Raw genomic sequence first — 24,960 nt, forward strand, 5'->3', positions numbered from 1 at the left:
TTATGTGGCTACCTTTTAAACCTTAAAACAGGAAAGTGTGATTCATTTTGGCCACTTTTTATTTTACAAATGAAAATGTGACAAGAGTGCATCCATATAAACAATGGGGTTTCTAATACAGAATAAAAAATGAGTACTTACTGTATGGGTGGAAGCATGCTTTGTATAAGGATAGCCAAACACAGGTAAACTTCTCTTATTTAGCTCACAGACTGAACAAGAGAAATTGGTTCATTCCCCCATCCATGCTCACTAAACAGTGTTAATGGAAGGAACTTCCCTGCTGGGTATTGTATATAGAAAGCTGTGTCACCCATGGCTGCTGAAATACCAAAACAGTGACACTCGGCATCGGATAGTTTCCCCCTCAGCTCCCTCAATATTTTTATCCACAATATTGCACGGGATGAGGCTGACAGTGCCACCCACAGTTTGAATTTTGGCTGATTTAACAGAAATTACACAAGATTTGAGTTACGTATTACCAGCTAAAGAACAAGCCAGATGATCTTGTTTGTGCTGGGAGAAAGGATGGGCTGCAGATTAACCATTTTACCACTGGAGGATTTTGCTGTCTTACGTCCAGGCCACTTTTTGCGATTCGGCGCTGTGCGACTTTAACTGACAATTGCGCGGTCGTGCGACGCCATACCTAAACGAAATTTACGTCCTTTTTTTCCCATAAACAGAGCTTTCTTTTGGTGGTATTTGATCAGCTGTGCGATTTTTACTTTTTGCGCTATAAACAAAAAAAGAGCGTTTATTTTGGAAAAATAACAATATTTTTAAATTTTTTTTATATGAAATTCCTCCCAAAAAATATGTAAAAATCAATTTTTTTAAAAATTTTTGGCCAATTTGTTTTCTGCTACCTATGTTTGGTAAAAAAAATCACAATAAGCGTATTTTGATTGGTTTGCGCAAAAGTTATTGCGTTTACTAACTAAGGGAAAGATTTCTGTCATTTTTGGCGTTTTTTTTTTTTACGCGTAATGGTGGCGATCTGCGATTTTTTTTGCGGGACTGCGACATTGCGGCGGACAGATCGGACCCTTGACTGACATTTTTGACACTTTTGGGGGTACCAGTGACATTACTGCAGTAATCAGTGCTATATATATGCACTGTTACTGTAAAAATGACACTGGCAGGGAAGGGGTTAATTTTATTGGAGAGTGAGGGGTTAATGTATGCCTGGTGCTTACTGACGTGTGGGGGGGGAGGTGACTGAGTGAGTGAGGGACAGATCGGATGTTCAGCTATGCTGAACACTCCGATCTGTCACTCCCTGTCACTTAGGAGATCCGCCCGCTCTGTTTACACAGGCGGGCGGATCTCCAAACTAGATTCCCCGAGGATCGGGGAAGAGCGGTGGCTATCGCCGCCGCTCCTCCCCTGGCCCGACTCCCGCTGTGAATGAAAACAGCGGGAGCGCGCCTCTGGCGGCGCGCGAGCGCCGCCTACAGGGGGAGGAGTCCAGCGACGTAGGTCGATAACGAGCCACTGTGCCGCAGTAGAGGCACAGTGAGCGGTCGTTAAGTGGTTAAGATCCCTGCAAACTAATAAGAGCAACTTTTTATATCCAGTGGTCCAACATATGCCCAACTTAGTCATAACTACAGCTCTGTATTCACTACAGCTTATTTTCCCTGCTAATTGCAGAGCTGCAATTCAAACTAGGCAGAGGGCATATCAGCTTGCAGAAAATAAACCACTGCTCTCACAAGGACCTTTATTTGCAGCCTAGCGCTGGCCATAAAATGTTTTGTTAGGGCTGGGGGTGCTTTGGAAAACATATAAAGAGTAAAAGCATTGAACTCTTAAACTGGCCATAGATGATTGTTCCTCACCAAGACAGTGGGACTCCTCGCCAAGACAGTTGAACACAGATGGCCACACACTGATCGAAATTTGTGCAGGTCCTGTTGAACAGGACAAATTTTGATCCACCTGAGGCCACCTTTACACTCTTTTGCTATACCCTGAATGCATTCATGTTTTTTATTGATACTTTAATTGGAATTTAAAACCATTTTAAAATGATAATACAGTAAAAGCTTTGCATGATATGTCAGTAGATGCAGAGAGTTTACAGAACATTGCCGACTTTTGAAAGCCTTTTGGTGGTTTGTTCCCTTGCCTCTTGTGCAGTATGTCCTCTACATGGAATGCATACATCTGTTGTGCCTAAAAACACACCTGTGTCATCAGTTGGAAAATATATAGTCCTGCTGTGTGGTCAAGCTAAGACTGAACACACAGCCTCAATTTGCTAAATTTCAGAGTGCCTTATCAAACTTGTGGTGTATATTGACCCTCCAGGCTGCTATTGGGAATTTGGGTTTTGTTTCCTCCTCATAACTTGACTCGTGCACCACATCTAGCTTTTCCTAGTACTCAGCTCAACTGTGGATATCTGTTACAATTAGCTCTGGTTGTGAATATGACTGTTTTCTCGTGTTCTGTCTTGGCCTTCCCCTTGTTTTTCAGCTATGCTTATCTGCTGCCAACCCTGACCTTCAGCCTGTCTTAAACTACTCTATGCCTTTATGTTGTACTGTGTTTGGCATTGTCTAAACTGCTGACTGTTATCATCCAGAAAATCTTAAGGGTTACACTTTTTAATTTGCAACCCAATACCTGTACCAACAGTAGATTAAATGGAAAAGAAGAGACACTGCTGCCTTTTGGTGATAAAGGGTTCATGTCAATGAAATTGTCATACATTTGAGAATGTCTTTGGACGCTACTTGATATTTTTAGGTTTCCTCTGTAATAGAAAATAAAATCCCTATTGCACTGCCCCAGGGAAGTTGGTCCTACATAGAGGCAGATCCCATTCCATGCCCATTTCTTGCATTTGCAAACAATATCCAGAAAAATCAGCCTACATACAGTATCTCTGTGCTCAATCAAATATTTATTATATAAATTGTATATACAGTATAACAGATATCAAGAGATAAATGTAAATGATTATTCGTAAGGATGCTCTTAAAGCAGAACTCCATTGAAGGCCGTAGGTATAGGCAAGTTAGGAGATATACATATTACTGCCATTCTTTTGATTGTCAGATCTACCTGAACACAATCAAATGATCAAGTGAAGAACAAATACTCTATGTCAAAGTTTCCTTCTGTATATGGTTTTCTTAATAAAATTAATATTCATTTCGGGAAAAAAAGCTAAGATAGAGTTCATATGTGTGAAGGGTTTTTTTTCCCCCTTACATATACTGTATGTAATTATATTTAGAATGTGTGCTTCATACACACTTGCCACTTTAAGGTGGCATCACTATTCAGAACCTGCTGCTGGGTACATATATTATGGATGAGCATTACCTTATTGCTTAGGTCTTCTATGATTCCTCACCTTCTATATGCAGGGATATACACAGACCAAGGCCATGGCAGATATTTATACAAGTTTAAAATGACATTTATATAAAGACCTTGTGGTATACTGTTATAAAATGTTTAAAGATTTTCTTACCTTTTCTTATTTTTTGGTGGTATTGAGACACAGCAGCATCAGGGTCCTTTGTAGACATGGATGAAGTAGCAATACGCAAACATGTGTCAACACAACAGTTCTCAAGTTGATTTCTTGTGGAGGTTTTTTATAGCATTCATATGTCGGAAGCCTCGCTCACAGCAGCATGTGTCAGGGTTCAGTGGATCTATGGGGACCCTGCTCTAAAAGGGGATCTATGGGACCCTGGCCAGCTTTAAAGGGGAATCTATGGGGATACTGCTCTAAAGGGGTATATAAGAGGACCGTCCTGTAAAGGGGGATCTATGGGGACCCTGCTATAAAGGGGGATTTATAGGGACCCTGTCCTCCTCTAAAGGGGGATCTTTGGGGGACCCTGCTCTAAAGGGGGATCTATGGCATAGATTCCCCTTTAGAGCAAGGTCCCCATAGATCCCCCTTTAGAGCAGGCCAGGGACCCCATATATCCCCTTTATAGCAGGGTACCCATAGATCCCCCTTTAGAGCGGGCCAGGGTTCCCATAGATCCCCCTTTAAAGCAGGATCCCCATAGATCTAAATTTAGAGCAGTGTCCCCATAGATCCCACTTTAGAGCAGGGTCCTAATGGATTCCACTTTAAAGCAGGGTCCCCATAGATCCCAGTTCAGAGCAGGGCCCCTATAGATCCCACTTTAGAGCAAGGTCCCCATAGATCACTCTTTAGAGCAGGCCAGGGTTCCCATAGATCCCTTTTGAGAGCAGGGTCCCCATAGACCCCTCTTTAGAGCAGGCCAGGGTCCCCATAGATCTTCATTTAGAGCAGGGACCCCTATAGATCCGCCTTACATTATGACCTGATTTTTCAAGTGGAGCTATAGGAATAGGACACATATGCGACTCATGAGGAAGCTGGGGCACTGGGACTGGGCAGCGGCATGGGCGGGCAAGTTTAGAGGAGGAAGTTCTGTTCCCCTCCTGTGAAGGTCAGGGCCTGGGGTGCGGTTCAAGCACCTGATTGGTTGATAGGATGCCAGGGGCCCTACCAAGCAGTGGGCAGTGGCAGGGGAGGTAAATCAGTGTATGCTGTGATTGTCAGACAGCATATTCATCTCACCCAACACAAAATGGATGGCCACGGACCCTGCAAGAACTGCTCACAGACACCAGTGTCCTTGTATGGACACCTTGCCGATCCCTGTCTAAAAGCCATTTTAAAAACCCATCTGGCAGAGCCTTAAATATGATAAGATTACTTCTACCCTTAGCCTGATTTTCAGTGTGCATAGATTTAGTGTCAGTTACTATGGTTCTCATGTCATTTGCTAGTAGCATCTTAAAATACTGTACAGACCCTGGGCTCACCAGGCCCCACTCACCTAACCCACCGCTACACCACCCAGGTGTGACCCCTGCATCCTTCTGAGCCCAACCCCCCCCCCCCCCAAAAAAAAAAAGAAAAAAGCCTCTATGTATACTTTTTTGCATGTGTGTTTGGTTGACTCCAATAACATTATAAGTCTTTTAACCCTTTTGTTCCTCTGGCAATGGGCAGATCCTGAATGCTAAATAAATTGTGCATTGCTTTTCTAATCAATTCAACAAATATCGATAAAGTGAATCTAACACAATTATAAATGGTGTGTCTACAAGAATCACCTAATGATTAGGTGAAACCTAATGTAAGTTCCATATAAATACAGTATATTAGGTGTCCAAAAAGTGTCTTTCAACTTCTAAAATATGTGTCTGAATTCCATAGAAATATTCGACAATCAGGTGACAAGTGAAGCCACCACTGCCAAACAGACAGCCTCTTTCTGAGTCAAAAGACCCCAAATTATAGGTGGTCTAGTATGGCATGAAGCTACATAAGTCTCGCTGCATTGATTCCTTAGCATAGAGGACATCTGCTACACATCTCCAGTGTGTTCAGCTTGCATCTCTCCCTTCCAGTTCTACTATAAGTCTTGACCGAAAAGATGGGACTCAAGATAGTGTAACACTGCCAAGTATTTTAATGGGAGCATACAAATGTAAGCATATATTTCTAAGAACACAGCTGGTGCCTGCTCCAGACAGGCATGACTGCCCCAACCTACCTTTCGTCTAAACAGACATTGTCGAGGGGATTAACTTTGACAACATCTATTTAGACAAAACGTACAATAAGCATTTGTATTTTTTTATGCTTTCAGAGTGTGGCTGTAGTAATTAGGATATGAGCATTTAGATTTGCAGTTTTATATATATTTACAGACCCTAAATGCTGCAGAGAGCAGTGGCTCATAACGACATGTTATCATTCCCTGCAGGATTCCTCTGTGAATTCATTGGTTGAGCTGGAAGGACTTGTGTCTTTTTGCAGCCAGACTAACTATGGAACTATGAATATAGGGTGGTTTGACCCAAGCAGAAAGAGTAGCATCACTGGATTAGTGAGTAGGGGCGCCTGCGATAAAAAATGCTACAGAGAAGATGAGTATAGCAGCTGGAACTGCATTTTTATGTTAAACAGTTGTTGGGGGAACAAGTGTTCTATTTTTTGCCCAACCTGGAATTGGGCTTTAAAGTGATTGTAAAGTCTTGTTTTTTTTTTTTTAAATTAACAAACATGTTATACTTACCTCCTATGTGCAGTTGATTTTGCACAGAGCAGCCTGGATCATTCTCTTCTTAGATCCCTCTACTGTACTCCTGGACCCTCCCTCCCTTTGAGTGCCCCCCACAGCAAGAATCTTGCTATGGGGCAGTGGCGGCTGGTTCTCTATGGGCCGGGGGGGGTGGCAGAGGAACCGCACCATACATCCCCCCCTCCCCCGGACCACACCAGGCCTTACACAATACACACAGCATTACAGTACAGGACCCACAGCATAGCACGACATGACAGTACAGGGCCCTCCCCCCGGCTCACTCACACATCTGCAGCAGGCGAACGGCGACAACAGCCACGGCTGTGGCTTCTACCCCGTCTTCTGCGTCTCCTCCTCCATGCCCAATGGCATGGCTTCTCCTTTTGGCCAATTGGGAAACGGGTCTCAGAACCCGCGTCCTGATTGGCCAGGAGGAGGATCCGTCTGACGATAGTGAATTTTTATTCGCTATTGTCACACAACTGGGTGGGTTCACTGCACCCTGAGACCACCCTTTTTTTAAGCCTATTAGAGCCTCCGGCTCTAATCACATGGCTAAAAAAAAAAGCCCCATTGAAGTCCAATGCGTCCGGCGCCCCGCATGTAGATTAGGGGGCCGGATGCATGGATAGGGGGGCGGCGCCTCTGCGCCCCATATGCACCAGCGGCCACTGCTATGGGGGCACCTGAGCTGAGTCACAGCTCCATATATTAATTTAGACACAGAGTTTTGTTTTTCGGCCTCGCCCCCTCTCTCTCCTCATTGGCTAACTGACTTTGATTGACAGCAGCGGGAGCCAATGGTGCTGCTGCTGTCTTAGCTAATGAGGAGGGGAGTCCTGGATGGCTGAAACAGTCGTGCACATCGCTGGATCGAGAGGGGGCTCAGGTAAGCCTGAGGGGGGCTGCTACACACAGAAGGTTTTTTATCTTATTGCATAGAATGCATTAAGATAAGATAATGCATTAAAAACCTTCTGACTTTACAACCCCTTTAATTAGACTGAACTGAAAGATTGGAATAAACAGAACCATATCATTTTTATAACAGAGAAATTATAGAAGAGTCTGCACTTAGTTTAACAATCCAGCATTCATTTCCTTAAAGATGTGTAATGGACAGCATTTTACCCGAGCTTTTATTAGCTTTGTAATGTGTTTTTCCCTAACTACAGAATTTGCAGATGAGCAATGCACTGCAGGTGTCAAATAAGGGATCTTACTTTAACAATACTACAAATATAGATTTTATAGATTTTACTGCTAGTGCTGAATCCTCTTATTGACAGAATTCCACTTTGTGAAATCTCTCCAGGACTAGGCAAGTGTTTTATTTTTCTTTGAAAGAAATGATGAGTGACCTTTTACTTCACAGAAAAATATGTTTGACAGGACAGTCTTTCCGCACTGCTTTGACAAGACCCTCACATAACTGATCTGTGCATGTGGGCGAAGAAGATTCAAGACATACAAAGTACAAACTAAAGGGGCATATCATCCCAGTCAACAGATATATGTGCAATTCAAAAGAATATATCTTGTTTCTAAAAATAACTTTGGTGCAAAAAAAAAAAAGAATGTTTTGTCATTTCCAGTATACTTTTTATTGTCCTTTTAAATATGTTTTTGTGTTCATGGTCTGCATATTACAAGACTGCAACACAACATAAAGTGAAGATCAAGGCAAAATGCTAACATACATGTCAATTGTTTTACATGATATTTGTAAACCGCAAATCTGGCAGAATAAAATGACACTCACATCTGCCTCACTGTGGATCCATTTATGTGACACGTGTATGTCCCGTTTCAGTATTGCAGCCTCTTAGGTAGACCTGTGTGCTTATTGGACAGAAAATCAGCATCATCAAACTGCTTATTTATTGTCCAATAAGCAGCCAGGTGTCATAAAAAAGTGCCAAACATAAAAATGTACTGTATGTCCAGCCAAAACCTTGTTTTCCTTGTTTTAAATACAGTAAGGGAGAATTACAGAGATTTACCCTCACTTCCTGACCAGTTGAGAATAGAGGAAGGGAGTGGAACTCTGCAAAAGCAACACAGGCCGAAACAAAATGTTTTATTTAGTAAAGAACCCATCAGAGTTTTGTTTCTGTATGTGCCCATTACAGATTCTCGCTCACTCACTGTCTGTTGAAAATGTTGTCAGTAAAACAGAATGTGAGTGTAAATCATAATGGTGCCCTGGATAGCAGAAAAATACACAACAGGATTTTTAGTCCTTCCCACTTTATCCAAAGCTAGAAAAAAGGCCTGACATACACTAAAACAGGAACTTGTGATGTCATTTACCAGACAGTGTAGCAAAAATGTATAATTTGCAAACAAAGAATTATAGTTTATTTTTATTTCATTTTTTTAGTAATTTGTATAGTTGTTTCAGTGGCACCTAGCTGTCTATGTTGAGTTACATATAATAGTTTTTATGGAAAAAAAAATAGAAAATTACCCACAAAATTTCTGTTATTTTTGGCAGTGGAAGATGAGCGTAGCATGGGTGGAATACTGTGCTTGCTCACTATTTGCCTTGGTGTTTGAAGGTTGGTTGGTTACATAGCACCCCCCTGATTGATGGAAGCATAGTGGTACCCCCAGACACAGGGGTCAACAGACATTTTACCTTAGGGTATAGATTACCTAGTCAATACTGGGATGTGAACAGATAGATGCCAGTCACTTTAAAGTGCAAATTAAAAGGGAGTTTGTTGACTCATTCAGACCTCCTGGGAGAGAGGGATAGGGCTCAGGACACCAATGAAGTAGCAGACTCCACAAAAAGGGAACAAAATTACCCACTGTCGTCACAGATAAAGAACCCTAAAGCTGACCCAGCATTTTGTGATTGTAACTCCTGACTGTAAAGCGCGTAAATTAGTTGTCAGCACCCTGGGTAGAAGACTCCATACTCCAGTGAGGTCAAAGCTCCACATCATAGGTTTTCACAGCCCCTCAAGACATCTGGAGGTCCTCCATGGCTCTTCAATCCCCAGGCTAGGCCCCAGATTCAGGCCTCTGTTCAGCAGACCTCAGAGGTTTCAGCAAAACAACACACCCCTCCCCCACTCAGAAGACCCAGAGGAGTACAGACTTACTTCCCAAGTAACACCCTGAATATTTATACCCTCTCCCAGTATGCACCAGCAGCAAGGAAGCTTGGTTTACCTAATATATATCACCAAATAACAACTATTTGGATGAAGTACATTTTCAAATGGCACTATGATATAATGTAAATGGGACATATTTTACTATTCACATCACACCCCACCCCATGGCAGCTGGCAGTCTAATTTCCCTAACAGTCACAAGAATGTGTAAACACCTATGGGGGCAATTTGGGTTGCAGCCAATTAACCTACTAGTATATTCTTTGAGTTTGCATTTCACATCATAGTTCAATAGGCTGGAAAGTGTAATGTCTCCAATTCTAATTTGATTCTGCTTTTTTTCTGCTTTCAGCTGTTTGAATTCATGAACTTCTTGGCAGAGAACTTCATCTTCTGTTACATGGGGCTGGCTCTGTTTACCTTCCAGAATCACATTTTTAATGCTCTCTTTATATGTGGAGCATTTGTATCCTTTTCGCCAAAGGAAATTGGCAAGCCAGATTTTCCATCCTTAAACGTCAGGAATGGGGTTTAAAAAAGAGGGGGCGTTATCTGGTTCACAGGATTAATTTAATGCACATTATAGTTAAATTAAATTTTGGTTTTCTATCCAGGACCATTAACAGGTTTGATATTTAATGTTTTTTCCAAGCCATATGTGTATAGCATTATTCACAGATTATTCCTTTAATGTTTTGTGATGAAGAGAAGTATTATTCTTTTGTAGCCATACATAAATGTCAGCATAATATTTCAGCAGTGATACTCTTGCCAGCAGTTAATATCATTTACAGAATATATTAGAATAATGATGCAAAAAGGGGTCACTTACAGAGAAATTCAATGCATAGAGTGTCGAAAATTGCCCTTACATAATCACTGGAGATTAGGCAGGTTTTTTTTATGTGCAGTATTTGGCTCATTTAAAGTGATATCACAGGTTCCTTTTTTTTTTTTCTTTTTAATAAAATAACAAACATGTCATACTTTCCTGCTCTGTGCACTGGTTTTGCACAGAGCAGCCCAGATCCCCCTCTTCTTGGGTTCCCTGATGACTCCTCTTTGGCAAGTGCCACCAAAAGAAGCCGCTTCCTGTGGGGGCACTTGTGCAAGCTCACTCCTGACCTGCCTTGTCTGCGTCCATTGACACAAACCAGGTGGTTCAGCGCTGCCCCCCACTCCTCATCACAGCATTTATTTGACAGCTGCTATCAATCTGCCCAGAGAGGAGGGACGGAGCCAGGAGAGCCTTGGGTCTCAGTGCTGTTCTGGATAGTGAATGGGCTCAGGTGTGTATAAGGTGGGGGATTATGTTACACAGAAGGTTTTTAACCTTATTGCATTTTATTCATTAAGGTAACACCAACAACTAAGCTTTAGAACCACTTTAATTAATCTGCTTAGATTCTGAGTTGCTGGGATGATAAATGTTAGATGATGGCGTCTTTCAGTATATGTAATTAATAAATAAACGAAAGTGCAGCGCTAGAAACAATTAGTAAAAAACAGTACTGAAACAGAAATTTCCATGTAGTAATATGTGCAAAAAGCAAGTCCCAGGCAAGCGATCCATGCAAGTAAAGGAATTTGCACCACCCAGAAAAACGTGCCAGGTAGAAATAGGGTGACTACAAACGTATCAACTTCACACCCTAGGTGAGTAATAAATTCTGCTTACCAGAACCAGTAGACCACTATGCTATAGGTGGTCACCTCAAGCACAAGATAATTAGGTCTCCCTCAAAACCACGCAGCCTAGAACCACTCAGAAAAGCTCACTAGACTCCAAGATAGTATATGTAATTATAGTAATATTATTCTTCTGTCCAATTTCTGGTAGATTTGTCAGTCAGTCATGCAACGTATACACAATGACACATATTGTCATCATGTGGATGTCACCTCTCTATGTGCTCTGCCTAAGCATGGGTTGACAAGAAAAAAAAAAAGGAAAAATATGACTTTGGTGGTTGGTGGTGTTATTGCCCCAAACCTTGATATCCTAGGCACTCACTAACAAGTAAAAATGAAAATCAGTTCAAGTAGTGAATTGTGATTTACCTAATTATAGCACTTGTCTGCTACTGCTTCCTGGGTAAACAGTATGTTTCTTTTACAGGGTTGATGCAAATTGCTACTCAGCACTGCAGCTAGGTTGGAGTCTCGTAGAAGGTCGCTTTCCTACTGCCAAAGTGCTGACTTCCAATACCAAGCTTAGCAAATTCTGACAGAGTTTATGCTGCTTTTATGTTAGTGCTACAAATATCTATTTAGAAATATTATTATTATTATTATTATTATTATTATTATTATTATTATTTTACAGGATTTATAATCTATGAAACATTCTATGAAGACAGAGATGATGGGGGCAGCTGAGGACCCAGGGTACACAGGTGGACATTGAGTGATAGTGTATGTATAACTGGGGGTGGGGGGTGGGGACTGTGGCATGCTTCTTCTTTTGGTTGCCCAGTATTGCATGGAAACTGCATAAATGCTATCTATGAACTGTTATTTAGGGTCTCAACCTAAGTCTTCAAACATGTGATAGAAGTTATGGCAGAAGATGGTACATGGATTAAAAATGAATCAATTTTTATGCCTCTCCTGCCACACCTCCAGTATCAATGACAATATTCTGCCTTCATTTTCTTGTGACATTCTGTCCCCCCTTTGACACTGCCCATGTCCATGTCCCCAGCCTCTGCTCTGGATGTGGATGTACCACTATGAAGATCTTCCTAAAAATAATTTCAAATAATTAAGCTAAATTTATAGAAGGTACATCGATAGATAGATAGATAGATAGATAGATAGATAGATAGATAGATAGATAGATAGATAGATAGATAGATAGATAGATAGATAGATAGATAGATAGATAGATAGATAGATAGATAGATAGATAGATAGATAGATAGATAGATAGATAGATAGATAGATAGATAGATAGATAGATATACAGATAAATATGGACAGATAGAGAGATACCCGAGATAGTAACATATGTGATATTTTGCCTGGTGTTACTGGCAATGAGTTGGCCTGAATGCTTTGCTTTAAGGATGTGGACAGCTCAACTGCACACTGCTCCACTGGCTCTTGCTCATGCTCACTTCCCTCTGCCAACCACTGAAGTAGTCCTAAAAAGAGAAAATGCATTTTATGAAAATAAAATAAAAAAAAGTAAATCAATTTTAAAAAAGGGAAAAAATGAAAAGGAAAAACAAATAAAAAACAATTATAATAAAAATAAAAATTTAAAACGCTGTATTCTACCCTCACCCAAGAAAAAATCGAATTAAAAAAAAAAATACTTACTGTCTCTGTTGGACAACATCGATCTCCGCAGAAAAGCAAGTTGTTGACTATAGATGTGTTCCTTCTGTGGTGCTGGAGTTGCACTTCTAGCGGCTTTTTCCACCGTTGTGAGGTCCTGTTGGAAATGGTCCCATAGTGTTTTCCAGTGAGTATGCAAGATTTTTTCTAAAGGAAAAAAAATAGGAAAAAATGTGGTTAATATTTCATTTTGTAAATAGTGTGCATACATATTTTAAAAAATGCAGCAACATGCACTTCTGGCTCTTTGACAGCCATTTCTAGTTTCCTGGGTTTAAAACAATGTCTGTCCACACTTTGGCTTTGTTTATGCGGTCATTATACTTTGGATGTAAAACATCCCATAACTCTGGATGGACCTCAACCGCTGATATCCAGTCCATCTGTGAAATATCTTGGGCCATACTGCAGCCAGGGTAAGTAGACATCCAAACACACCAGAAACAAAAAGCAAAGGACACTGGGAACTTTCTGTACAAACCATTTTTCTAGATTTTCATTAATATTCAATATGATAGTCATTCAGTGTCCAGTAATCCATTAACGCTTGTAAACTCCTGACGTGCCTAAACGCTAATAGACACATTAAAGCATTTTTACTGCTGAACCACTCCTCACCTTACCCCACTTGCCCTGTTTTTTTGTTTTCTGCCTCTAAACAACCTGTAAACGCCTATGTGTGCATAGACACATAGGCTAACATTGAGGGTGTTTAGAGGCAGAAAAAAACGCAAAATGCCTCTAAAAGTAACTTTAAAAACCCCCAATGTGCATGAGGCCTTAGGAGAGAAATTCTGTACCTACGACAACTTGCTGCTATGAAATCGCTCCTGTGTCAGAACTCCAATGCGCAATGTACTCTATGCCTGAAGAATGGTACAACGTATTTGCAGCTTTCTGGTTTTCTCATCTGTTAATTTGATGGCTTTTAAGATTTAGAAGCTCACATTATACACAGCATAAAACATGAGTATGTGGTTTTATAACTGACCACTAAGATTGCAATAGAAACATGAGACTTTTGCTCTCTGGAGTATATTTAGACAATTCATTAATTGTAAGCATGCTGAGGGAAGCCTGGGCAGAATGAGGAGCACACCTGTACTGTAATACACTGTAAAACAACAGATATAATGCTTTCAAATGTTCCTGCTGTAGATGATTCTAGCCGCTGATATGGTTTCTCCTTAATTTGAGAAAAACAGATATCAATTTTTGTAGCCAGGGCATGTAACATATACCCTCTTACTTTCTTCTTGAACTTGGGACGGAGAAAGAAAATTCCCTGGAATTTTCAACACATGATGATGTTTTCAGGTATGTACCAGTTATACAGTGATGTCCTTATCTGTAGGTATGATTGAATCTAAATGGAATGCCAGTGTACTGTGCAGAACAATTTAATATGAACTTTAAAGCTGAACTCCAAGCAGATAAAAAAACAAAAAAAAAACAAATGCTGTTGTCTATTTATTGAAAAAATAAAGACATGTATATTAATTGTAAGGTAACTGGTATACCTGGTTTACTTTATGTCAGGCTTTTGTAATCCTTTTTACAGCAGTAATTAGGCAGTAAGAGATAGGGCAGTGCTTGGTGTCGATCAGATGTGCTCTATTCACATGTGCTGGCAAGAAACATGCTAACAGAAGTAGATAGCAGAAAGATGACCTTATGTCCCCTTTCACACGGGCTTTCCGATCAGATCCGCCTGTCAGTTTTTCAGGCGGACCTGATCGGATGTTCCATGGAGCCCTATGGAGCAGCGGATGTCAGCGGCCTGCTGACACCCGCTGCTATCCGATCCTATCCTGTCTGTGAAAACCAGATGAATGGAAACCCTATTTTCCATCCATCTGGAGGATCGGATAGGATCAGATGAAAAAGGACAGGCGGTCTGTTCTCATCCGATCTTCTATAGAGGAGAACGGCGATCTGACAGGTCTGTCTCTGCAAAGTAAGCGGAGATGGACCTGTCATCCGCCTGCTCAGCAGGGATCAGCGTATCAATCCCCGCTGAGCAAAACTGAGTCCCCCGGGTGCAAAGCCCGCGTGAAAGGACCCTATGGGGTTGATTTGCTAAAACTGAGGAGTGCAAAATGTGGTGCAGCTGTGCATGGTAGACAATCGCCTTCTAACTTCAGCTTGTTCAATTAAGCTTTGACGTAAAACTTGGAAGCTGATTGGTTTCTATGAAGAGCTGCACCTGATTTTAGGTGCTCTTTCACTGTCCAATTATAGACTGGGGGCAGGAAAGTAACCTAGTGTTGTTTTACCGCAGCAGAAAAAAGTCAGGTCACAAGTCTGTGCTGTGTAAATCCTAAGGGTGAACGTAAAGGAATACAAACCCTTTGACAAGAAAGACATCTTGATGTTAGATGGACATCAGGTTGTCAGTGGTACTGTATTGCTTGTTCAGGTTTATTTCCACATAGCTTATAATGTTAAAACTATTATTTATTCTTTTTTTTTTTTTTTGAAGTAATATTATGTGTAGTACTATTTTCCACCTAAAGAGATTTATTACAACAAAATGTGTGTAAATTACTCAGTGCCACAGAAAACACAGAACAAGCACACATAAGAGAAGGGGAGTTTCACATTAGTGGCCAGGGGGCAGTAAAATAAGGCAGCTGAGTTTAATGCTTTTTCTTTAATTTTTAACATTCTCATTTCATTTAAATTCTCATTTTTGGCTTGAAAATTTACATAAGGTCCAGTTTTATTCATACTTTTTAGCTTACGTAGTCAGGCTGCAAAAAATAGTAAAGAATATGGCACTTTTTTTCTTTTACCAACGTGTTTGTGCTTAACATTGTAGGAAGCTGCACTGTGCTGGCAACAAGCTGGAGGCCTAGATAGCTTCCCTCAGATATGACGCAGGGGTCCAGGTCTCCAGTAGTCCATAATGCCTCCTGTAAACTACATGAGCATTGATAAATAGAGTACAGTGTAGGGGGGGTTGGACTGTTGGAGACCAGGGGGCACTTTCTAAGAGCAGTGAGCCACAGCTTCTTCTCAGTGTTAAAGTATATGTGAACAGTGGAGGCACCCTCGCTGACTTATTGTAAGACCCTAATTAATACGTCATTACCATTTTTTAAAGCAACTTTCCAAAATAGAGGCTGCCCCAAAAAATGTAAAAAGGTATGGCAAGGTTGGATTTCTGACTCATCCACTTTTACCTGAGGTGGTCATAGTTCAACATGGGTCAATAAGATAGTAAAAAAAAAAAAAAAAATACAAAAAACGGGCAGTTTTGGGACTTTCTAAAAAGGTGTAATGTATATCAGCACAACTAAATAAATAAAGTATTTAAGTATCAAAAAATATTGTGGCTGCAATATCAAAGTGGTGAATCACTACACATAAAATCAATAAATATATAAAGTGATATCACGCTACAATAAAGTGCTAATAACAAAGAATTGCTGTTCTATTCGAACAGCAAAAAATACTGTGCAGTGCAAATAACAAAAGTTGCTGTACAAAGGTGCAATAATTAAAAGGGTTGAAGAAATTAACAAATCAATCAACATAAAACATTTGTGTCCATATGACTCCTTAGCATGAACACTAAAATAACATGTCAAAATCAGCTTAATCGCATCAATTGAAAAGATAAATCAAAAGTGCAAGGTGCTAGTCCATTAAAGTGATTTCAAGTGAATAAACAGTCTCTAAAGTGCCAAAATAAGTGCAGCTGCCTCAATGGATCATTCAGGTGCTCACGCTCCCACCACCAGTGATGGATGGCTTCTCACCCTATAATTTGACCAGTGTTTCACCACTAGGTCAAAAACAGCTGTATAGTATCCCCAGACAAATGGGTAGACTTGATCCTCTCATTAGGTCCTGAGTGCTCCCTGGTTGCTGCACAGATAATTAGGGTGGCTCTGTCCTCACTGTATTTCCCCAGTCTCCGTCATAAAACGGGAATAAATGGAAAACAAATCTAGTGCTCTCTGTATATAAGGTATTTATTAAATAATCCAAATATTAAAACTCACATTTGTAAGCACATAAGCTGTGCGGGCTGGGTAGGCATTGAATCGGTTTAGGAGACGCAGGAGAAGTTGTGTCCTGTAGCTGGATCTCGCCCATCAGTGCCCTGATTGCACAAAATGTAAATAAAGTGCCAATTACTGCCCACCATCAGTGCCCACAGTGCCCGCTATCAGTGCCCACAATCAGTGCCCATCAGTGCTGCCAGTCAGTGCCCATCAGTGCCTGCTCATCTAGGAACTGATGGGCACTGACTGGCAGCACTATGGGCACTGATTGTGGGCACTGATAGTGCTGCCCATCAGTGTCCATCAGTGCCGCCTATCAGTGCTCATCAGTGCCACCCGTCAGTGTCCATCAGTGCCGCCGTTCAGTGCCCATCAGTGCTGTCCATCAGTGCCCATCAGTGTCGTCTATCAGTGCTCATCAGTGCCACCTATCAGTGCCCATCAGTGTGGCATATTAGTACCTCCTCATCAGTGCCACCTCATCAGTGCCCATAAGTTCCACCTCATCAGTGCAGCCTATCAGTGCTGCCTCATCAGCGCACATCAGTGAAGGAGAACATTTTTTTATTTTTTGTAAGAAATAAAAAAACCCAGAGCAAAGAAAGCTCCATTTGTGTGAAAAAAATGTCATATGGGTAGAGTGTAGCATGACCGCGCAATTGTCATTCAAAGTGTGACAGCACTGAAAGCTGAATATTGGCCTGGGCAGGAAGGGGGTGAAAGTGCACTGTAGGCAAGTGATTAAGCACAAGCACAAAGTTGAAATGAAAAAATAATGTCATAGTCATTACTAGTTAAACAGCCTAACAACATACGGTGCGCAAATAAAAAAAAGAAAAGAAAGACTGATGGTCCATGCACACTGGACTTACAGAAGTTTTGTCTGTAGAAACAGCTTGATGTTAAGCTATGTGTCCATGCACATTAGGACATTTAAAGGCAAATTGAAGAGACAGAAAAACAAATCCCATCTGGTTTGTGTTTTTGAGAGCAGTTTTCTGACATAAAAAAAATGCTAAACGGTCCAAGAACGCTTCTAAGCTTTCTTAAATGTCTGTATAGGAACTCTGTATATTACAGTAAAAAAAAATTCTGCCAAAAAATTGGCATTTTTTCAAGCCCAGTGTGCAGGACCCTTAAACTTTTATTATTATTATTTTTTTTTTTTTACATATATGCACATTTGTAATGTGTTGATGATATAGAGCGTGTTTTTTTTTTTTTTTTGGGGGGGGGGGGGGGGGGACATTGCTTTAAAAATACTGAAATGGTAAAATGACTAAACATAACTAACAAATACCTTTTACCTTCTCTAACGTGGCCAGACAAACCGTGCAGGTAAAACACAGCCCTGCATGGGGCACAGATGCAAATGCCGATAATGGCAACACATAAACATATATTGGGGCGGTTTCTCAAATTTGGCTGTAAGGGTAGAAAAACACTTTAAGATACAAGTGATGATTAGTGCAGTTTTTTTTATTACAATTGAACAGTACAATCAAGAAACACTTACTATTTAGATTCAGCTTAGAAGTCAGGGCTACTGAATATTTTACTTAACACTGCATATTTCACAAGCCTTTCAAGAGTGAGTGAATAGAACATTAGAGAAAGACAGTGACACAGAAAAAAAAAAAGCATCATTATATCTGACAGCTGAATAAAAGACAAGACAGCAACTAAAACTTCAACATCAAGTGGAGGAAATTATTAAATATGACATGTCTGTTGTTATGCTGTAATGGAGAGGAAAGTTCAGCTTTCTCATCTACCATGGCAAAAAGAAGGTCTCTGGAGCTCTGTGAACATTGACAGCCCATAGCACATATGAATTTTAGGGGGTCTTGTTTTAAAACAGTATAATCAATGCTGATAGGATAAACAATAGCAGCTGACCAATAAGCTTAACTGGAAGCTCTAACTTTAACTTAAAGTGGAAGTAAACCCTCCAATTTTTTTCAGCCAAGGAAGCTGCCATCTTGGGCTCTGCTTAATCTACAACTGCCATGATGCACATGTGATCAGTTATGACACCAGCCATTGGATGGTTTGACAGTTTGGTTGAGCACACAACCAATGGGAGTGTTACATTCCTGGCACATGCCGGAAATGTAACTGTTTTTTGAAACTATTAAATGGATGGGTATACTTCTGCTTTAACCACTTAAGGACCAAGCCTATTTCTGGCACATGTTGTTTACAAATAAAAATTAGTATTTTTTTTTCTGGAAAATTACTTAGAACCAAACAGTATATACATTGGTTTAGCAAAGACTCTGAAGACTAAAATGGCGGTCGTTGCAATATTTTTTGTCACGCGGTATTTGCTCAGTTGTCTTTCAAACGCAATTTTTTTGGAAACAATTAATTTCACTGCATTTAAAAAACGAAACATATTGTGAAATATGATGTCCCCCCAAGTAAATAGATACCTAATATGTTACGGTTTACAATTGCGCACACTCATGGAATGGCGACAAACGACGGTACTTAAAAATCTCCATAGGTGACCATTTAAAATGTTTTAACGGTTACCAGTTTAGAGTTACAGAGGTGGTCTTTTTATAGAATAATTGCTCTTGCTCTGGCGATCGCGGCGATACCTCACGTGTGATTGGAACACCGTTTTCATTTGCAGGCGCGACTTACGTATGCGCTTTCTTTCGTGCGTGAAATACATTTTTTTCTATTTATTTTATTTATTTTTTTTATTTTTAGCACTGTTTTAAAAAAAAAGAAAAAAAAAAAAAAAAAAATATATATATATATATATATATATATATATATATATATATCTGATCACTTTTATTGCTGTCACAAGGAATGTAAACATCCCTTGTGACAGTAATAGGCATTTAGAGGTACTCTTTATGGAGAGATCTGGGGTCTAAAAGACCTTTGCATTTTTGAATACTGACAGTTTTTTAAAATCGGCATCATTAGCAGTCGAGAAAACCGGAAGTGACGTCCCTTCCAGGTTACTACATCGGAGACCTGATCAAAGCCAAATATGGCTTTGTTTGGGACTCCAACCAGCCGGCGGATGTGCCAGCTGGTTGCTCGGGTCTCTAGGTGGGACAGGAGACCCGGGCAGAGCTGCAGAAGGTGGTGGCAGAGTGGCTGCTGAGCCACATCGGCTGTTATCTCCTGAAAACCGACCGCCGGCTCTAAAAAATTGTACTGGGTTGATGCCTGCAGCTGCAGGCAGCATCCCGGTACAACCACTTCTGCAAGCCAACGTACAGGTACGTCGTTTTGCAGGAAGTGGTTAAAGTGGAACTATGGACAAAATAAAAAATTATATATATGATGCAGGCTTTCTCTAAAATTAACACAGCAGTCTTTTTTTTTTAAAGTGTTGCTAAACCCACAACATTAAAGCATGCTTGTTATACTCACTGTGAAACCTAAGGGGTTAATCATTGTGTGAAAAAGCTGTTTGATGCGGTCTTCTCTGATCCTCCCCTTCTTTTACTGTTCCCAATCCATCTGCTGATAGAAAAAAAGCTTGGAGGCACTCTGCACATGCTCAGTTTAGTGTGTATTGCTACAGACTTTTTTTTTTTTGGGAGGGTGCATGTGATCAGCACAGAGCCAATCAGTACTGTCCAGACAGAAAGTCAGGGGTCATTAAGCCTCATTAGACAGTTAGTGGAGAATGAAATCTCCTCCTACAAGCTTTAACCAGTGCTCGGCCAGATACTGATAGAAGTCCCAATACTACTATATACTGCTGATGAGAAAAGGTATTTGGCAGTTTATATTTACTAAAATAATTGCATTTCCATGTTCTGTGTACTGTGGGAGACCAGATATAGTGAATGCAGGGTCCTTGGTTTAGTAACACTTTAAGTCCCTGCCCTCCTTCCCCGTAACATTGTTTTATTACCTGATACCTGATGCTTGTACTAGATTACCTGATGTTTGTATAATGCAATATTATACTATTTCAATAAGAATAAGAATATTTATTTAATTTTGTAAAACTTTCTTTCAAGCAAACATAAAAAAAAATGTGCACCGAAGTGCAGAAAAGTATTGTTTAAGGGCTAATTAGATTTAATTCACAAGGTTGGACAAAATATTTCTTTGTTTTTTTTTTGCTCTTTACAGATTTACTGAAGCTCTCTTTAGGGGCTAAGGCATATAGACCAATCCTGTGATTTGCGCTAGCAAGGTTTTACGAAGTTAAACAGGATGACTGCTGCAGTTGGCTGTTACAATGACCGTTTAAGTAGGAGTCTCACTGAATGAGGTCGATTTACTTAAGAAGTTGAGAATCTTCACTGGAAAAATTGAGGGAATATTCAGTTAATTTATCCTATCATGTGAAAATCATTCTTGATCATTTTGAATACTCAATCATGTGCAAATGCTTTTTACATGATTGGATAACTGAAGTGGAAATTCAAACATTTTCTTTCAGCAAAGGTCCCAAACTTCTATAGAAAATCAACCTTATTGTCTCCAGCTTGTAGACTCAAAATTAAAGTTTTGAAGATGACATAGGGGCCTAGTGGGAGCTTCCACAGCAGACCAAAAAAATATGGATTTTTATAAACCTCCTTTAAGCTTAAAGTGCACCTGTTACTAAATTTAAAAATTCAAACTGATATATTGTTGAAAAAGAATATACAGAGGTAACTTATTCAGTAAAAACTGCATGTCAGAATGACAAATAGATATAAGATATATTAGCTGAAGTTAAATATATTTTCTTTAATTGGCTTTAGCCCTCCCCTTCCTGCTTTTCATGGCTTTCTGTTTATGGCACACCCTAGTGCAGTGATGGTGAACCTTGGCACCCCAGATGTTTTGGAACTATATTTCCCATGATGCTCAACTACACTGCTGAGTGCATGAGCATCATGGGACTGTTGACTGCATCTTAGAATAAATATATAAATTAAATAAGCAAATAAATACGCCACTCAAGGATGGAGAAGAAATGGTCATGGCACCTTTATTTGTTTAACCGCTTACTACCCGCCCGCCGTCAAATGACGGCGGAGCGGTGTACCTATTATCCTGGGGCGCCGTCATATGACGGCGCACCAGAACAGCCTCTCTCGCGCCCCCCCGGATACGGCGCGATCCCGATCTCGGTAAAGAGTCAATGACATGAGTCTTTACCCATGAGATCGGCTGTGTCCAATCACAGCCGGTCACATGTAAATGAGGAAGTGCCGTTATTCGGCTCTCCTCGGCTCACACTGTCAGTGTGTGAGCCGAGGAGAACCGATCAGTGGCTCCTCCTCATAGGGGACACAGAGAAATGTAATCAGGGCACTGATCACCAGTGCCCTGATTACACAAGAGGGAAATAAACTGCTATAACTGCCCACCATCAGTGCCCACAGTGCCCCCATCAGTGCCCACAATCAGTGCCCATAGTGCTGCCAGTCAGTGCCCATCAGTGCCTGCTCATCTAGGCACTGATGAGCACTGACTGGCAGCACTATGGGCACTGAGTGTGGGCACTGATGGTGCTGCCCATCAGTGCTCATCAGTGCCGCCCATCAGTGCTCATCAGTGCCACCCGTCAGTGTCCATCAGTGCCACCCATCAGTGTCCATCAGTGCCGCCTCTCAGTGTCCATCAGTGCCGCCCATCAGTGCCGCCTCTCAGTGCCCATCAGTGCCACCTCTCAGTGCCCATCAGTGCCACCTCTCAGTGCTCATAAGTGCCGCCTATCAGTGCTCATCAGTGCCGCCTATCAGTGCCACCTACCAGTGCTCATCAGTGCGGCATATTAGTACCTCCTCATCAGTGCCACCTCATCAGTGCCCATAAGTGCCACCTCATCAGTGCCCATAAGTGCCACCTCATCAGTGCCCATCAGTGCAGCCTATCAGTGCCCATCAGTGCCGCCTCATCAGCGCACATCAGTGACGGAGAAAAATGTATTTATTTTCAAAATTTACTCACAGAAAATAAGAAAACCTTTTTTTTTCAAAATTTTGAATTTTTTTCATTTTTTTTGTAAGAAATAAAAAACCCAGAGGTGATTAAATACCACCAAAAGAAAGCTCTATTTGTGTGAAAAAAAATATAAAAATTTCATATGCGTACAGTGTAGCATGACCGCGCAATTGTCATTCAAAGCGTGAGAGCACTGAAAGCTGAAAATTGGCCTGGGCAGAAAGGGGGTGAAAGTGCACTGTAGGCAAGTGGTTAAATAATGTAAACATCAATAAGAATAAATATGTATAAATATAAATATAGAATAATAATAAATTAAAATCCAGCAAAGAAAATATCACTCAGTCATAGAACTCGAGTGATGACCAATGATTTTTTTCGAACAAAGTCCCCCCTTGATACAAGGGTGACAAACCACATAAAATTGCCACGACGGGGGGGGGGGGGAGCTCACCAAGCGGCTCTGAGACACTGAGGAGACTGAAGCCACACGGCCCTATGCCCATGACGTAGCCGCACGCGGCACGTGTTTCCCACCCAGCCGCCACTTGACTTTCCCGCCAAAAACAAGCGCGAATTTCCCGCCCAAATGCCTCAGACACTTCCCGCCTAGCCTGGTCATTTGAAATACCTCAGCTTAACCACTTGCCTACTGGGCACTTTTACCCCTTCCTGCCCAGGCCAATTTTCAACTTTCAGCGCTCTCACGCTTTGAATGACAATTGTGCAGTCATGCTACACTGTACCCATATGACATTTTTATCATTTTTTTCACACAAATAGACCTTTCTTTTGGTGGCATTTAATAACCTCTGGGTTTTTATTTCTTACAAAAAAAAAGAAAAAAGACAGAAAATTTTGAAAAAAAAGTTTAACTTATTTTTTTTGAGTAAATTTTGAAAATAAATAAATTTTTCTCCTTCGCTGATGTGCGCTGATGAGGTGGCACTGATGGGCACTGATAGGCTGCACTGATGGGCACTGATGAGGTGGCATTTATGGGCACTGATGAGGTGGCACTTATGGGCACTGATGAGGTGGCACTGATGAGGAGGTACTAATATGCCGCACTGATGAGCACTGATAGGGGGCACTGATGAGCACTGATAGGCGGCACTGATGAGCACTGATAGGTGGCACTGCTGGGCCCTGAGAGGTGGCACTGCTGGGCACTGAGAGGCGGCACTGACGGGCGGCACTGGTGGGCACTGAGAGGCGGCACTGATGGGCACTTAGAGGCGGCACTGATGGACACTGATGGGTGGCACTGATGGACACTGATGGGTGGCACTGATGGGCGGCACTGATGAGCACTGATGGGCAGCACCATCAGTGCCCACACTCAGTGCCCATAGTGCTGCTAGTCAGTGTCCATCAGTGCCTAGATGAGCAGGAACTGATGGGCACTGACTGGCAGCACTATGGGCACTGATTGTGGGCACTGATGGGGGGCACTGATGGCGGGCACTGTGGGCAGTTATGGCATTTTTTCCCCCCCTTGTGTAATCAGGGCACAGGTGATCCGTGCCCTGATTACATTCCTCTGTGTCCCCTTACCGCTGATCGGCTCTCCTCTTCCTCACACTGCAGTCTCTGTGTGAGGAAGGAGAGCTGGTGATGAGAGATGATCTCATATGTTTACATTTGAGATCATCTCTCATTGCACGGTCCGATCACATGGTAAATGGCCGCTGTGATTGGCCATTCACCACGATCTGTGATTGGCTGTGTCCAAGGGACACGGCTGACATAGATTTTCCCTGATGTGCGCTCGCGGGAGCGCGCGGGGAGCCTGTTACTGGGAGGCCGTATAAAGACGGCCTCCCAGAAATTAGAGCCCACGCTGTAGCCGTCTTTCGGCTATAGCGTGGGCGGAAGAAGGTTAAAGTACAAGTGTCCGGAATTAAATAAAATGGCGAAAATATAATTCTTAACCAGGGCTTTTGGGCAGCCACATTCCCATGTCGATGGGCACTCATTATGCTCCACTAACATGGGAAATGTAGTTCCAAAACATCTGGGGTGCCAAGGTTTGCCATCACTGCCCTAGTGTCTCAGCAATCAGCTTTGGAGGTAAAGGGGCGGAACATGAAAATTATACTATGTACCGTATGTATGTATCACCAACTGCATGTATCTCTGGATCTACTGATTGTTTTGACATGTAGTTTTCACTTAAGGTATCATCTGCTCGTACATTTCATTTTCAGAATGTCATCAGTGAGGTTTTACAAGATTAAAGCTGAACTTTTGGCAGGTATAAAAAACACACAATAATTCCACTCTGTAATCATTAAAGCAAAGGATTATTATTTTTATTTTAAATTACAGAATTGCACAGAGCGGCCCCGAACCTCCTCTTCTCAGGTCCCCCTCCAGCCTTCCTGACTCCTCCTCTCTGTCCACTGCCCCAAAAGGAATCCCCTGCCCTGCCCCTTGCTG

The 24,960-nt window shown here is 41.4% G+C and overlaps 1 protein-coding gene across 1 annotated transcript in view; it reads left to right on the top strand.

The window, feature by feature from the left end:
• SLC9A9 (solute carrier family 9 member A9) overlaps positions 1–24,960 on the top strand; it is a 1,314,986-nt gene that overhangs the window by 734,066 nt on the left and 555,960 nt on the right. The window contains exons 10-11 of the mRNA XM_082249543.1: positions 9,591–9,704; positions 13,786–13,897. Of these exons, the coding sequence (XP_082105669.1) occupies positions 9,591–9,704; positions 13,786–13,897 (226 nt within the window). The remainder of the gene's footprint in view (positions 1–9,590; positions 9,705–13,785; positions 13,898–24,960) is intronic.

Source organism: Pelophylax lessonae (genome assembly GCF_965119305.1).
Source record: "Pelophylax lessonae genome assembly, chromosome: 3".
Lineage (NCBI taxonomy): Eukaryota > Metazoa > Chordata > Amphibia > Anura > Ranidae > Pelophylax > Pelophylax lessonae.